This window comes from Megalops cyprinoides, chromosome 19 (genome assembly GCF_013368585.1).
Source record: "Megalops cyprinoides isolate fMegCyp1 chromosome 19, fMegCyp1.pri, whole genome shotgun sequence".
Taxonomy (NCBI): Eukaryota; Metazoa; Chordata; class Actinopteri; order Elopiformes; family Megalopidae; genus Megalops; species Megalops cyprinoides.
The window spans coordinates 2781626-2798390 of NC_050601.1; the positions used below are offsets into that span (position 1 = coordinate 2781626).

A 16765-nucleotide genomic window follows, 5' to 3' on the forward strand; every position below is an offset into this window, starting at 1 on the left:
CAGTGGCCTACCACTGCGGCCTGCTGTAGCCCCACCCCCCTCCATGGCCTGGAGGGAGCCCGCCACCAACAACGGCACAGCTCACCCGGAGAGGAGACACCCCGAGTTCACTTTCGCCAGCACGCAGACGATTTATGGAATTCATTCGATTTTGTGAAGAAGCTGCCGGACTGAGAGGGAAGTAAATATTTAATGGAGAGGCAGCAGACAGGGAGAAGGAGCCAAGCGTCTGGCCTGCTGAATAAATAGGAGGCCCTCCACCCCCTCATTACTGCAGCGACCTGCGGTTCACCATCAGAGAGACAGGCGGGCTCCAACACACACCTCTGCAGCTACACAGACAGACTGTGGGACAAACAAATACAAAGGCAAAAAAGACACAGAGACAGACAGACAGACACACACACACACACGCATGCACATACACACACACACACACACACACACACACACACACACACAAGCACACGCACACTCGCACACTCACACGCACACTCGCACGCACACACTCACGCACACACTCACGCACACACTCACGCACACACTCACGCACACACTCACGCACACACTCACACACACACTCACACACACTCACAGCTACACAGGGCTCAAACAGAGTTCTGAACTCCTATCTGAGCCTCCTCCACAGACACAGACACCAGAACAGATGGACAGACATACAGAGACACAAAACTTCCAACTTCTGAGTCTGAGTTTCTCTCAGACAACAGTGCAGATACCTGTAGGGATGTACAGCATGACAAGGCAGTACTTGAAAGTGTGAAAGAGAGACTAACACTGGAACAGAGATGCAGACAGACAGACAGACAGGAAAACAGAGACAGGCAGACAAACACAGACAGATAGACAGAGGCAAACAGACAGGTAGACAGACAAACAGACACAGGCAGAAAGGCAGGCAGACAGACACACAGAAAGGGAAACAGAGACAGGCAGACAAACACAGACAGATAGAGGCAGACAGAAAGGCAGACACACAGATAGACAGACAGGCAGACAGGTAGACAGGCAGACAGACAGAGGTAGACAGACAGGCAGACAGACATACATACGGGCCGTACCTGAATGTCCTCCAGCAGCTCCAGCTTGCGCCGGCGGATGTTTTCCAGCTCCTGCTGCTCCTCTGGAGTGAGGTCGTTGGGCACTGCGGGACAGAGGGGGACAGAGAGGGGACAGGAAGTCAGCCGTCATTAGCAGGAAGCACATACAGCGGTCCACACGCCAAACCAAACGGGGGTAGAGGGTATAACCCTCTGTGTGGGACTCCAGGCAGGAGTCAGAGACAGGAATCATGATTTTCTTTCACATACACACTTCTTGTTAAAACCTGTTATTAAACAGATCTTTAACTGCCTGATTGTGGAACACCAAGTTGTTTAAATGCCCACCAACAACAACCTGAGAAGCTGCATTTCACACACATCACATGCGAAAAATGTTTCTAATTACAAGAGTACAGCTTTCCGTAAGAGCAGAATAAAACCCATACCTATAATAAATGATAAATGAGGTATCTGGTGCCTCCTGCATCCACCAGCCTAACCATAGCCATGTCTTGTAAAAGGCACACACAGATCCAGGATCAGTGGCTGGGACAAAATCTATCTACATCACTGCTGAAGCTGCAGGGAAAGCTAGTTTCTTCACTGTGAAACCAGCTGTAGTTGAAGGAGAACCCCCCGCCCCTTGAACACACACACACATATATATGCTCGAACACACACACACATAGTGGGGCACTGGGGGTTGCTTGCTTGCGTTTGATTGGGAGCAAGAGGAGAGCACTTAGATATTTACCAGAACCTCTGGGCAGCCAGCCAGCAACCTTCCCTCTGTTTACAAACACTCAATGCATCTGTCACATCCACTATGGAAAAATATATCACAGCCCAGGCCGACAGAGAGCTAGACTAATCTAATCCCCTGTTCCCCCGCTCCCGCCCCCCCAACAACAAACCCCTGCTTTTATCTGCAAGGCATGTTTCACTTCAGAACATCAAGGTCACAAGCCAAGGACCTAACTGCCTTCCTACAGAGTCAAACTGTTCTGCTATAGGGCCCAAGCATTCAGCTTACAGCTAAACCGTTCTGCTGACAGGACCCAAATGATCAGCTACAGGGACCAACTGAGGAGCTCCAGGGCCCAAATGATCAGCTACAATGCCCAAATGAACAGCTCTAGGGCCCAAATGATCAGCTACAGGTCACAAATGATCAGCTACAAGGCCAAACTGATCAGCTACACAGCCCAAATGATCAGCTACACAGCCTAACTGCTTGGCTATTGTGAACAACTGTTCAGCAGCATGCACTAGTCCAGTCTGGTCTGGTATCAGTGAGATTCTGGGACTGAGCCCACGTTAGAGCGGATCTGCACTGGGATTCTCATAGCTTGCGCTGGTCCACAGCAGAGACCCTCAGAGAGACAGAATTACGATTTCAATGAAGAAAAACCTCACCACTGCTTTCGTGAAACGGAGCCCCGATAACGACATAACTCCTCTCAGCTGACGGGCTTTGACGGACAGGTAGCGCAAAACTGTCAACTGGCCATGCGCTTCTCCGTGTCTTCACATAACTGGATAATCAACTCTGGGGACACGTGGTCAGAGTCCGTCCTCGTCAGCGTGGTGGTTTGGTCACTCTGAAATCAGTCGCTTTGCTGGAGGCCCCGGTGTTGATGTGCACAGACGGTGTGGCCACCTACCCGAACCCCACACAGCCTCCCTGCATCCAGGACCCATGGCTAGCTTTGCAGCGGGAAAAATCTCATACACCCTGATGAAAATGTGATGTCATCAACCAGGACTGACAGGCCACTCCCCCATGGAAAGCGAGTTGCGGGCGAAGTTTCACGGCGGCCACCGGACTAACCGGCCGTGCCAGGCCACGCCCACACCCAGCGCTGCAGGGAGAGGACACGCTGGGACACGGGTCTGAGACCAGCAGCGTTTAAATGGAAACAGAGAGCGTGTCAAACCTGTGAGCGTGTCTCAACAAAGCCGCACCCAGCAACGGCAGGCAAGCACCGCTGGCGGAAACGTGTCACTCCTCCAAGGAAAAAAGGCCACCCCAGACTGCCTCTCAGCTCCTCGAGGGGTTAGCGGCCAGGGGTGTGATGCCAAGGGAGGGACAGGTGGGGGCAGGAGAGAGGGACAGGGCAGGAGGGAGGGACAGGTGGGGGCAGGAGGGAGGGACAGGTGGGGGCAGGAGGGAGGGACAGGGCAGGAGGGAGGGACAGGTGGGGGCAGGAGGGAGGGACAGGTGGGGACAGGTGGGAGGGACAGGTGGGGACAGGTGGGAGGGACAGGTGGGAGCAGGAGAGAGGGACAGGTGGGAGCAGGAGAGAGGGACAGGTGGGAGCAGGGGTTTGGCACTGTTTGGCAGGAGAGCTGAAGCATGCCTTGATCCCGTAAGCATTGATCCCTGGGGTGATCATGTGACCTTATGAGGTGACTCTGGGTCCAGCCCTCGTCTGCCACTGCAGGAGCCCTACAGATGACTGACTCCCAGCCTGGGCTTGTTATTACAGGCTGTATCTCCATCAGCTGCACCCAAACAGGCCACGCCTCCCCCCATCAGGGGAGACGGCATTCCACAAGGGCCTCCTGTGACAACAGGGGAGACGGCACTCTGCAAGGGCCTCCTGTGACATCATCAGGGGAGACGGCACTCTGCAAGGGCCTCCTGTGACAACAGGGGAGACGGCACTGCAAGGGCCTCCTGTGACATCATCAGGGGAGACGGCACTCCGCAAGGGCCTCCTGTGACAACAGGGGAGACGGCACTCCACAAGGGCCTCCTGTGACAACAGGGGAGACGGCACTGCAAGGGCCTCCTGTGACATCATCAGGGGAGACGGCACTCCGCAAGGGCCTCCTGTGACATCATCAGGGGAGACGGCACTCTGCAAGGGCCTCCTGTGACATCATCAGGGGAGACGGCACTCCGCAAGGGCCTCCTGTGACATCATCAGGGGAGACGGCACTCCGCAAGGGCCTCCTGTGACATCAGAGACTCCCACATTCCCTTCATTTGCTACGTGACCCAGTGACCTCCTCTGGCCATGACTGCTCCCCAACCCTTAATGGTGTCACAGTGGTGGTGAGTTCAAAGGTCAGGACCACTGGCTGACCCAATGGGACTCCCTCTACATGGAGGTGGGGGAGGGCAACACGACAAACTGTTTCACTGTTTCAGCTACAGATTCACACTATAGATACAGATACAGTCCTGAACCTGCATCTGTGATAGCCCCCCGCCGTTTTAGTAAGGATCACTCAAGGATTTAGTAAGGTTCACTCAACAGCAACCCATTCCTTTTCACTGTGTGACTTGGCAGAACTGCTTATGTGCACTTCACATCATACAGTTTTACCAAATAACCTTTTTTCATTAAAAGCAGCAGTTTGACTCTCTTCCAGGGTCCTCTCTCGGTGGTGCTGTCTGCTGGACAAACACACCCAAACAAACGGTAAATGTTTAAAGGAAAATGGGAAGTCCACTTTCCTTCTTTTCTCAGGAAATGAAGTCATTCTGGGTGGACCCTGTGTGTAACCACACGTCCACCCGCTGCATTTTTAAGACACCCTTCATCTTCCACCACCGCCACCTCGTTCCTCTCCCACACGACCCCCCCCCCCCCCCCCCCCCCCCCGGCGGAACAGGCAGGCTATTTGCGGACGCCTGGGTGCTGTGGATGTGGGGAAACACAGCTGGTCCTGGGCGGGGCCCTGTGGTTCCAATTCTACAGAGAAGCCACATCATCTGAGGCCCTGTCCCCGTTCTGCCATACTGCCATCGCCGCCACCCAGACGTTTTCAGCGGATTTGTGCCCGCCGCCCCCCCAGACCTGTCCACACGGCACCACTTCCCGACAGAGCCCCAGAAACACTCCCCCGCCCCGCTGTCGCACCCCAACCCCCCCCCCCCCCCCCCCCCAGAAAAGTGGCCCCTGGATGAAGGGATCCACAGAGGGAGAAAAGATTCCCGTTACATGTAATCAAACAGTTACTGGTCAATTTAACTTATATTTAAATCTACGCCTCGGTTTATACTTATAACCTTTCACTTTGCATAGTTGTCTTTGATTGTTCACATTATTGCTCGCTCCATTTGCTTTGGCAACACTGCCTTTGTTTGTCCTGACAATAAAGCACCACCGAAGTGAAAAGCTGCGAGGACAGAGGGAGAGAGGGGGTGAAAAAGTGGAGGAGTGGATCCAGGCGCAGGCCTGACGGTAGTGGTGTGCATTCTGAGGATATGGTCGAATGTATTTACCTCTGTCCTCATAAATGATTCAAAGCATTTGGAGTATGCATTCTGGAGCTCTCCACTGCTCAAGACACAGCATGGGGTGGGGGAGGGGAGGGGGGAAACAGGGGTCACGCTGGACTATTCCTGATCCCAGCGCAGCGGGAGGGGTCAAAGGGGAGAGCAGGAACAGCGTTAAAAAGATCCCCCTTTATCTGTCTCTCTCTCACTGTTTGCCTCTCAGTCTGTCTGTCTGTCTGTCTTTAAAAAGGGGAGGGGAATTGTCCAGTGGCAGATCAGCATAAAAATATTGATATAAAAAAAAAAAATGAACTAAAATTTATTAATTAATTTAAGATGATGAGTTAATCCAGTTTTCCAATCTGTGCTGAGATGACCAGTTTGGTTTTAGGATGAGAGACAGAGAGACACTTGCTGAATGACAGTGAGAGAGAGAGAGAGAGAGAGAGACAGACAGAGAGAGGGAGAGAGAAGGAAGACTGTAGAGGTAACTCGTTCACTCAGCCCATCTGCAATTCCTGTTCTAGTCTTACACCAGCTCTTGTCACTGGTGTCTTGTACTTCAGATCAGATAATGTTTGTTTGTAAATGTGTGCGTGCTATTGCAACACAAGCGGCTCTTTGTCATGGCAATAAAGCCACCTGAAATGAGAAGAGCTGAACTGAGAGAGGTGTGAAGAGAGGAAGCAAAGACGAAGACAGAGAGCAAAGAGAGGGAGATGGAGAGAGGAAGAGTGGGAGGAAGGAAGAAGATGCACAGTATGCTGTTGCTTGCTGGAGTCTGAGGGGGAATGAGGGAAAGGAGTTTGAGAGGGGGGATCAATCAGCACTGCTCTGCTCCTTCTGTTTCTTTATGGTGAAGGCTTCTTACTCTTTGCCAATTACTTATGTGTGTATTCTTACATATTCGGAGTAAGAATGTTCCTCTGGCCAATAAAGAGCTCACTCAATTGAACTGGGAGAGAGAGAGACTGAGGGAGAGAGAAAGAGTAGGGGAGAGAGAGGGGGAGAGAGAGAGAGAGAGAGAGGTTACAGAGATATTCCCATTTCTTTATGCATAAGGCAAAAACCTGTTCCATCTCATTACCTTCACAGCCAGTCACCCGGGAAATATCAGGTCTCATCCCTCTCTCCCTCTCTCCCTCTCACTGGCTATCTCTCTCTCTCATTAAAGTGTCGCTGCCCTGATAATCTCCAGCATTACAGAACTGAGCAGACCCTGGCCTCACTGCTTTACTGGAAGTCAGACATGAAAGCGCTGAAACTGATCTGATGTTCCGTTCAAAACCCGACCCGCTTTGAAGGCAACAACAGAGGGAAGAGGGGGAAAAAAACCCGAAATGACACCTCCCACGCCCGCTCTCTGAAGTCTGCCAGAGTGTCAGCGTTTAAAGGAGAGGCAGGCCGTGCTGGGGGGGGGGGGGGGGGGGGCGGAGTCACATGTGAAACACAGCCTTACAGCAGGCCTCTGCGCCCCCCTCTGTGCATGGGGTCACACTGTCACACTGAGGAGAACGGCCACATGACACAGCGCAGAACCAACATGCGGCCACACACCAGGAGCCACGGGGACACATTCAGGGGATAGACCCAGTGTGAGGTGCCACAGGGACACATTCAGGGGATAGACCCAGTGTGAGGTGCCACAGGGACACATTCAGGGGATAGACCCAGTGTGAGGTGTCACGGGGACGTGTTCAGGGGACGGACCTGCTGCCTGACTACCGGTGCCCTCCTCTATCGCCTTCGTTCTTTCCGTTCCTGAACAGTAGAGTGGACTGGGGAAAGGGGGCAGTGCTTTCGGGGAAAAGGGGGATCACGGCCTGCTGTAGGACCGGCACAAAGGACAGGGTGACGGGACGGAGTGATTCTGGCTTTTTTAACGTGGGCTCTGACGGACATGACGGATTTGCAGGGAGTCTCAGGGAGTGGGTCATAAATTCTGGGTGGCAGCAGAGCCCAGAAGCTGTGACACAGCCCACTTAGAGCGAGCAAATCCTCCATCTGTCTGCTGTGACAAACAGCCAGCTACACTCACTTCTCCTGGCACACATTTGTCTGAGACACTCTCTCCCTCCTACTGCGTTTCAGTCTGGCCTGTTCATCTCATGACAAATTTTAGTCTGGCCTGTCTTCTTCTCTCTCCTGACAGACTTTAGTCTGGTCTCTCTCTCTCTGTCTTGACAGACTTTAGTCCAGGCTGTGTGTCTCTCCTGACAGACTTTAGTCCAGGCTGTGTGTCTCTCCTGACAGACTTTAGTCTGGTCTCTCTCTCTCTGTCTTGACAGACTTTAGTCCAGGCTGTGTGTCTCTCCTGACACTTTAGTCTGGGCTCTGTTTCTCACTTCTCTGACAGACTTTAGTCTGTGCTTTGTGTCTCTCTCTCCTGACAGACTTTAGTATGAGCTGTGTCTAGTTTGTGGGTGTGTGGGTGGTGGTTGAAGTCGTGGAAAAGTATTTCCTGTCCGAGGCTCAACTCTAGAAGGAATTTTTGTAATTTTTTGTCCTTTCTTTGAAGGGAGGGGGATTTTTCCCTTTGCTTCCTCAATGAAAGAATTTCACAACATCCCCCATGGTATGTAAACATGGCAGCTAAAAAAAAAAGAAGCAGGCGGCCAGCTCCAGTTACAGTGGCCTGCTTTCCTCTCAGCCACTGCTGCAGCCACATCCGAGAGCTCTTCTGAGCACGTGCGAAGCAAAACCTCTCGAAGCAGATGCTCTGCGCGGCCAGGCCACGTGGGTCCGGGGGGGTCAGTGGGGTGCGGGGGGGTTCCTGAGGGAAACGGCCCTATTACAGCTACTATTCCACAGAACTCCACCCACACTCAGCCTGGCTGGAAAGGAAGTCACCGCCACAGATCGCTGGGGACTCCCGAAGATTAAAACAGTCCCCACAACTTTCCAAGATTCAAACTCTGACCCAGTTTATTCACACTTTCACAGACCAAAGTCATGCAGCCTGGGACCAAAAAATTTTATGTGTGTATGTATGTGCATGACTCTGACTGTGTGTGTCTGTGTGTGTGTGTGTCTGTGACTGTGTGTGTAAGTGTGAGTGTGCAGTCGTGCATATTAGAAATTGCTGTTCATCTAGATCCACAGTAACACTGCGAGGCGCGCCCCCGAATCCGGCCCAGACCGGCTCTGTGACAGGACACATTCACATACACGCACCTGTGAAACTCCCTTCCTGTCCGTCAGTTTTGGCCTTAAGAGGAGCAGCCGAGCAGCGGCAGGATTACTGCAATTACTGCGATGGCGAAAAGCACCCTGACAGCGGCACCCTGACAGCGGCACCCTGACAGCGGCACCCTGACAGCGGCACCCTGACAGCGGCACCCGTGCAGCGGAGCCGTGCAGCGCACTAATGCTGTTAACCTCGATTTGCAGCGGTAACACCGTGCACAGTACACACCTTCACAATGAGGCCTTACAGCGGGCCCTCTCTGAGAGCTCCGCCCGCTCTGCCAGGGAGCAGAGACCGCAGGGCTTACGGTCTGCACTGCTGTATCACGGACACAGCCAGCCCTTTCACGTCTCCCCGCGGGGGTCAGTAACCTCCCCTGAGCTGCTAATCTCCAGCCCCTCCTACAGTTCTTTCCCACTCATGGACTCTCTTCCTCTCTCCAGCTCTTTTCTTTCCTTCCCTTCCTTCGCTTTTCCTCCCCCTTCCCTCTCTCCTCTTTCTTAAATTGCTTGTTACCCTCTCCCTTCTCTTGCCTATCTGCTGTTATTTTTCCTTCTCTCTCTTCCTGTGTGCTCTCTCCCCTCCTCTCCTGACCCCCCCTCCCTCCCCCGAGTGTTTCACTGTCTGCTGCACTGGGACCCAGTGCAGTAAATTAGGAGGGGGGCGTGGGTATTTTGAGAGCAGGGTGTAGTACCGGATAGGAGATCAGGAGATAGCATCACTGTGTCCTCGCTGGACCCCTTCTGCATCAATGCAGACTCTTCTCCTCCTCCTCACAGAGATCAGCCCTCAGACTCAGGGTGCATAACAGCGTACAACAACATACAACAGCGTAGAACAGCACACCACAGTGCACCTGAAGCCCCAGAGCAGCCCTCCTCAGAAGCACCTCCTCGCCGCACCCAATCAAACGGCTTTACTCTCATTTAAAACCCCCGCCTCCTACCCTCGAGATTGCCTTAGGATGCGGTGCACAGGTGAGCGGTGACACAGGTGACACAGGTGACACAGGTGGCCGCGGCTGGCTGTTCATCCAGCCGAGTGCTGCTGCAGTTTCAGCACAGCAGTTCAGTCCCACGCCGCAGCGCCAGCCCGAGTGCAGCCGTTTCAGGCTGCTTCCTCGCAGTTTCCACAGGCATTCCGCTCTCGTGGGTATCGCCATAAACGCCAGCATGTGGCGCACAATACACAAGCGCATCCGTTTTCAAATGGACGCAGTCTCTTTAGAGACTTGCTGCCTGAGCTATTTGAGCAGGGAGCTTGCTTGGCAGAAGGGATACATCAGAAGCAGGGAGGTGACACTAGCTTGGCCCATATACCGTCCCAGCAAACCCCTGGCATTAGAAGGGAATGACAGGTCACCACACAGACCTGACCGCAGTATCCAACCCTGACCCCCTGACCTCTGACCGCATCCCAAAAACGCAAAATGCAGCACCGCCCTCATTCCTCCTCCAGGCCTGACCGGGTCGCTCCGACGGGACACGCAGGACAATGCGGCCCCTCATTCAGACCTCAGTCCAACCTGAACGGGTGGGAGGCTGAGGTGAGAACCATCTACGAGGCGTGGGAATCCCACTGGCTCAACAACACAGGGAGACACACAGGATCACAGCCTCCTTTGTGCGGCCCACATTAAGGACCTTCTGCAACAATGGCAAACAAAGGAAGGTTCCACATTCCGAGTTCCAGGCTCTGATGGGTGTTCATATACCTGACCCCCATGCTACAGGCTGCCAGGTCTGGAGGCTGAAAAGCACTGCTCTCCCCTATCAGAGCTAACTCCCATCTCATCCAGTTTATCGTTCAATGCATCTCTGTCATGTTTTTTTTATCCTTAGATATCCTAGTTAATTATGTTTCACAATACAGAAATCCAGAGGCATTACATTAATGTCATTTAGCAGATGCTCTTATCTAAACCAACTTCCATACAGCAGGTTGCAATTTCACCTATTTATATGCTGGATATATATTGAGGCAATTGTGGGTTAAGCACCTTGCCTATGGGGTACAACAGTAGTGCCCTAGTGGAGAACTGAACCATCAACTTTTTGGTTACGAGCGCTGCTCCTAACCGCTACGCCACACTTCAGCCCCCACAACATCAATAAAATGTGTGTCACGGCAAATCACAGACTCTTACTGGTTCACTGTAATATACAGGAACAGTGAACATCACAGTGGCTTCAATAAGGCTCACACGCCAAAGCGTGACCCCTCCTCCCCCCTGCCTCTCTGCTCAGTTTAGTCATGTAGGTCAGTGATTCCTGCGGGTGGTTCAAGGCCCCTCTGAATACCACACTTCATTGGCTTCCCCACTAAACCGAGCAAAACAACTCAACATGTCAACTAAAAACTGAAACAGCCCCCTTTAAAGGCCTAGCCACCAGACCCTGTGCACCCCCCCCCCAGGGCAGAGCTTTCCTTTGGGCTCAGAGACTGTCCCCTGTCAGGCCTGTGGAGAGCCTTACCCCCACTCTCAGCACTGCCATGACACTTCTGTACCCTCCCTGATAAGTGCAAACAGTGTCACCCACACACAAAGGAGACAGACACGCACACAATGCTGTACACACACACACACACACACACACGCACACACACACACACGCACGCACACACACATACAAGCAGCTGTCATGACACAACTTCACCCAATGCCTGGATGTCTCACGGGTTGGGTTCATTTCCAGAACATAGACAGCAGATACATACACGCAGACAATATGAGCATGTGATCGAGCAGATATTTCAGATATTTCTCTCTGTCTCTCTGTTATGCAGACCATAACAGTCCAAGTTCACAACACGTGGATGCATACTGTACTGCAAACACACACACACACACACACACACACACACACACACACACACACACACTGAAGATTGCCTTTCGCCGGGCTGCTGTTACGGTCTTCACACATCACACCACCCACTCTACTGTTCCCAGATCAGTCAGGAATCAGAGCTCACACCACTCGTGAGCACCACTCACACACCCAGTCACACTCTATTCAAATTTCAGCAGTTCCGAGAAGCTCAAGCAGCCTAAGTTTTACCAAAACACCCCGTCGGCCTGACTCCGTTAATACTGAGGAGGGAAATTAAAGGAGATCCAATTTGTCCATTCTCTGACCAGCTTTCAACCAGAACTAAAACAATCAATCTTGCTGCCCCTACCGAACGTGCTTCCCCTGCCGGTGCAGTGCACAACACACTCTGCGTTTCTCGTTCCCTCCTCCTCCTCCTCCTCCTCCTCCTCCTCGCGGGGTCAACAGAACGGCGGCGCAGTTTGCGGCGGTCAGCTCCTCCGGCCGCGCCGATTATAATCCCAGGGACTCCATGGTGCAGAGAGAGCAGCCGAGCAAGAGAGCGAGAGACAGAGAGAGAGGCAGCGCAGCGCGTGCAGAGCTGTCCAGAGCGCACACTACCCAGCCCGGCCACCGACACTCCACTACATCTGGTGAGCAACACCCCTGCGCCCACCCCCCATTACCTCCCTCCCTCCCTCTCCCTCCCTCTCTCTCTGCCTCTCTCTCTCTCTCTCTCTCGTAACTGTCAGAGATGCGGAGGCTCCACCCAGTGGCTGTCCAACGCTCTTTCTCCTGGTCATTCCCTCTTCTCCTCGCTAAGAGAGTAACGCGCACTGCAAACACCTCTCCACACCTCTGTGACCTTCCCACCTCTCGCTGAAGAGAGCGCTCTTCCGCCACACAGCTGTCCAGACCTGAGTCACACACACACACACACACACACACACACACACACACACACACACACACACACACACACACACACACGCACACACACACACACACACACACACACACGCACACACACACATACATACACATGAGTCCTCTCCTGGCTTTCCAATTCACAGACCACGTGTTTGTGACTGACTCAAAAAGCTGCCCAGGATGAGCTCTATACCGGGTCACTGTGACTCAGAGAATGAGTCCCTGACACTCAGGGAACCCAGAATTCCTCATAGTCAGTGAGGCGGCAGAAAATAAATAAGACACGCCCCTAAAGTAAACAGCAGTATTAAAGAATGCAGCTGAAGCCTCCAAGGGCTTTCTGATTCATTCCTCAAACATCAGCTCCACCTCTTGTGAAACTCTCTTTTTTTTGGAGCTGACTGTATCAGATGTTTCCGGGGGGAAGATTAATGAAGGCACACGCTGTCTGTGCCGCCCCTGTCCTGCCACGCTGGAGAGAACAGGAAATCCAAACTGGTGCCAGGGGGATAACTGAAAGAGAGGAGCTTCTCAGGGGACATGTGACGAGCGGCCAGCGCCAGTGTAAAAGGCGGTAACGGAACCACAGTTACAGGAAAGGTCGCGATCTTTTGAGTGACGCGCACGTTCCCACAGAGAGGAAGTACTGAGCGTGAGCAACAGCACAGTCAGCTGTCTGTTCACACGGGAGCGAGTGAGCCCTGTCTGGACCACGGCTTTCTGCTTCTCTTTGGCATTGTAGGCTACGGTGCACTCTTAAAACACCATTACCCAGAATTCAGAGCAAGTTGTGTGATTCAAGAGTACAGCCCTCTGCTGCATTATCAAAACAAGCTCTCTACAGCTAGGTTCAGATAAAAATCTGGGCTGTGTCCCGGTGTGTCCTTCGTGACCCCCATGACCCCTCTGTACCTGTGTCTCCCTTGTGTCCCTATGCGTCCTCCTGACCCCTGTGTCCCTGTGTGTACACGCTTTGGATCTGGCTGGGCTAGCTTTCACAGGGATCAGAGATTTGGGGCCACTGTGCCCCTGTCTGTGGGCGCTGTGATTTTAGCAGGCGCTCAGTCTGGCCTGGGATGGGGATCGGGGCGGGGAGAGAGCAGACAGGGCCTCCTCACTACACAAACACGGACATAGCAGAGCTACACAAACATCCTGTATCAGGGACACACACTCACAGAACAACACACACATATACACCCCACACACAGACACACACACACAAACACACGCACACACATATACACCCCCCACAAACACAGCACCAATCAAATTTTATAGTATTGCTATTTTTTATTTTGACTATTTTCGCCATTTTAGGATAACAGTAAAGATATCAAAACTATGAAATAAATATGGAATATGGAAATATGCAGTGACCAGAAAAAGTGTTGAAAACAAAACTCTTATATTTTAGATTCTTTAAAGTAAGGCCAAAAAGTTTTTTTTTTAATACTTTTTTTTTTTTGGGGGGGGGTTCATACACAGGCATCATTGCCATGATTTATATTTGACTAAGGAACATATTTCATTGCATTTAAGCATAAGTCTTTAGATCAAGGTGTCTTTGAAAGCATGTTTCCCATTATCTTAATCAGGTGTGTCCAAACTTTTGACTGACACTGTATACATTCACACTCTCTCTCAAACACACATATACATATACACACACTTACAGGAACACACATACACTTACAGAAACAGACACACAAACACACACACACACACACACTTATCATCTCTCTCTCACACATAGACCCATAGAAACATGCCTATTAGCCTTCTCTCACAAACACATTCAGAAACACACCCACACCTTGTCCCCCCTCCCTCACTCTCTCTCTCTCTGTCTCTCTGTCTCTCATACACACACAACACACACACACGCACACACACACAAAAACATGCTTATCATCTCTCTCTTTCTCACACAGAGCCACAGAAACAGACCCACAGAAACATGCCTATTATCTCTCTCTCTCACACACACACACACACACACACTCATACCCAGACCCACAGAAAGATGCTTATTATCTCTCTTTCCATTCCCTCTTCCTCTTGCATGCATACATACACACAGACACACATCATTACAGACACTCTTACCCATTCTTCTCACACTCTAATTATGTCTCTCTCCCTCGCTCTCATCCTGACACAAACACAGTCACAGACGCGCGCGCACACACGAACATAACCACACAGTCACAGACATGGTCTCACATTCTCTCACACACACACACACACACACACACACACACACAAAACCACTCCATGCAGTTTCAGGTTATTCATCTGACACTGATACCTCCACCCTGAGAGTGCGGTGCTGTTATGCACATTTTAAGAAGCGCTTGCTTCCTGTTTCTCTCTATGTGCAAACGTGTCTATCTGCATGCCACTGTGAAGCTCCCACTCTCACCTCCCTATCATATTCTCCATGAAGCCTGTGACAGTCACACCTGCCCTCTCACACATTACGTTACCTTATATTATTATCATTTAGCAGAAGCTTTTATCCAAAGCGACTTACACTTACTTTAACATTTATACAACAGAATATTTAAGGCAATTGTGGGTTAAGTACCTTGCCCAAGGGTACATCAGCAGTGCCCCAGCGGGGTATTGAACCTGCAACCTGTCAGTCATGAGCCCTGCTCCACCACTATAGTGGCACAGATGTGTTCCGATTCAACCAAGAATCACAGTAACGCCGCTGACCTGTTTTTGCTTCTCTTTCCATCTCGTAGCGTAGCCTTGACTTTCTGACCACCGTCGCACAGCTAGACATCCCCTACACTCCTCACAGCTCTCTGTGTCACCCAAGCCAGGACCACAGGGTGCCGGCTGGCAAAGTGACTAAATCTCAGAGAGTGTCATAGCAGCCAAAACGTGTCAGCGGCTCTGCACTCGGCACACACAGGCCTTTAATAGCCTCTCAGAACCAGAGCTCCGGGGGTGTGCAGTTTAACGGCCCACCCTACCAGCGCTCACTGCCGCCCCCTGGGGGTGTCACCGCACGCACGAGAGGGCCAGGATGTGGCAGGGAGTGTTCCTTCCTGTTTGGGCGACAGCAGCTTCCTGCCGAGGCGCTCTCTCTCTCGCTGCGCTGGGTGGAGCAGCGAGGGAAGATGCCATCTCCGAGCCGAAAGCTGTGAGAACCGCGCCGTGCACCCCTCCCCCCCCACCCTGCGACTCCGCCCTGGGGCAGCTGACAGTGAGCAGCTGCGCCCCAGTTTCCGTGCGGTCAGCAGACTGCGCCCGTCCCCGCACCTCCCCCGAAACGCGCCCTCTCGCCCGTTTGTCTTCCGAAACTGACCACAGGGGTTGTTTCTCAACACCTTTACCCAACGTATGCGTCTCAAAACTCCACACCACAGCAGACAAAACGTGTTTGTTACACTTAACCAGGAACAAACCTAACAACGCGTTACCCACCGAGACTGGCACGACTTACCCTGCTGTCTAGTTTAAGAGAGAGGGAGAGGGCTGCAATGAAACACTTATCGGGTTTATGAGTTCAACTTCAACCAACATGAAGGTATTTAGCTGTACTTGATCCTCTGTCATTTATATTCCAATGTGTTCCAGTGTTCCACTCCTCATTAAATGGCTCAGATACAGAGAAATGTATTCCAGCCTCCTGCTGATAGCAACACACTTAGTATTATAGTATAAGAGTATTAAGAGCAGAACACCAAACGCAGGAGAGCGGCTTCATTGTGAGAGCAGCAGCTTCATTGTGGTTTCTCTTCCTCAGGATGGAGAGCAGAGTGCAGGGAGAGAGAGATACAGAGAGAAAGAGAGAGAGAGAGAGAGAAAGAGAGAGCAGGACTTCAGCAGGCCACACTGAGGGCAGAGAGGAGGTACCTGCAGGACTGAGATCTGCTGCACTGCAGCAACAATCATATACATACACACACACACACACACAAGCACAACAATCCACAACATATACCAATAATGTGCAGATTGTTCCTGGAGAGAAGAGCTTGATAAAAATCTAGTGACAGATACTGATCTTTGGGCTGATTTCATTCTGGCATCAAACCCCACTTTACACTGTCTACACTTCCACTGCTGTGCTATACTGTGCCAGTGGAATCACACCCCGCATTGCCCTTCCAGAGTGTTATGCTGTGCCCTTTCCATCGCTGTGCTACGCCGGGGCCTTTTTCTGTGGCTGTGCTACACCGGGGCCTTTTTCTGTGGCTGTGCTACGCCGGGGCCTTTTTCTGTGGCTGTGCTACGCCGGGGCCTTTTTCTGTGGCTGTGCTACGCCGGGCCCTTTTTCTGTGGCCGTGCTACGCCGGGCCCTTTTTCCGTGGCTGTGCTACGCCGGGGCCTTTTTCTGTGGCTGTGCTACGCCGGGCCCTTTTTCTGTGGCCGTGCTACGCCGGGCCCTTTTTCCGTGGCTGTGCTACGCCGGGCCCTTTTTCCGTGGCTGTGCTACGCCGGGCCCTTCTTCTGTGGCTGTGCTACGCCAGGCCCTTTTTCCGTGGCTGTGCTACACTGGGCCCTTCTTCTGTGGCTGTGC

The 16765-nt window shown here is 52.2% G+C and overlaps 1 protein-coding gene across 2 annotated transcripts in view; it reads right to left on the reverse strand.

Annotated features, from left to right (window-relative positions):
• Window positions 1–16765, reverse strand: part of LOC118794895 (cytohesin-1-like) — a 53221-nt gene that overhangs the window by 15068 nt on the left and 21388 nt on the right. For both annotated transcript variants that reach the window (XM_036553185.1, XM_036553184.1), the window contains exon 2: window positions 1083–1165. In XM_036553185.1, coding sequence (XP_036409078.1) covers window positions 1083–1165 — 83 coding nt within the window. The remainder of the gene's footprint in view (window positions 1–1082; window positions 1166–16765) is intronic.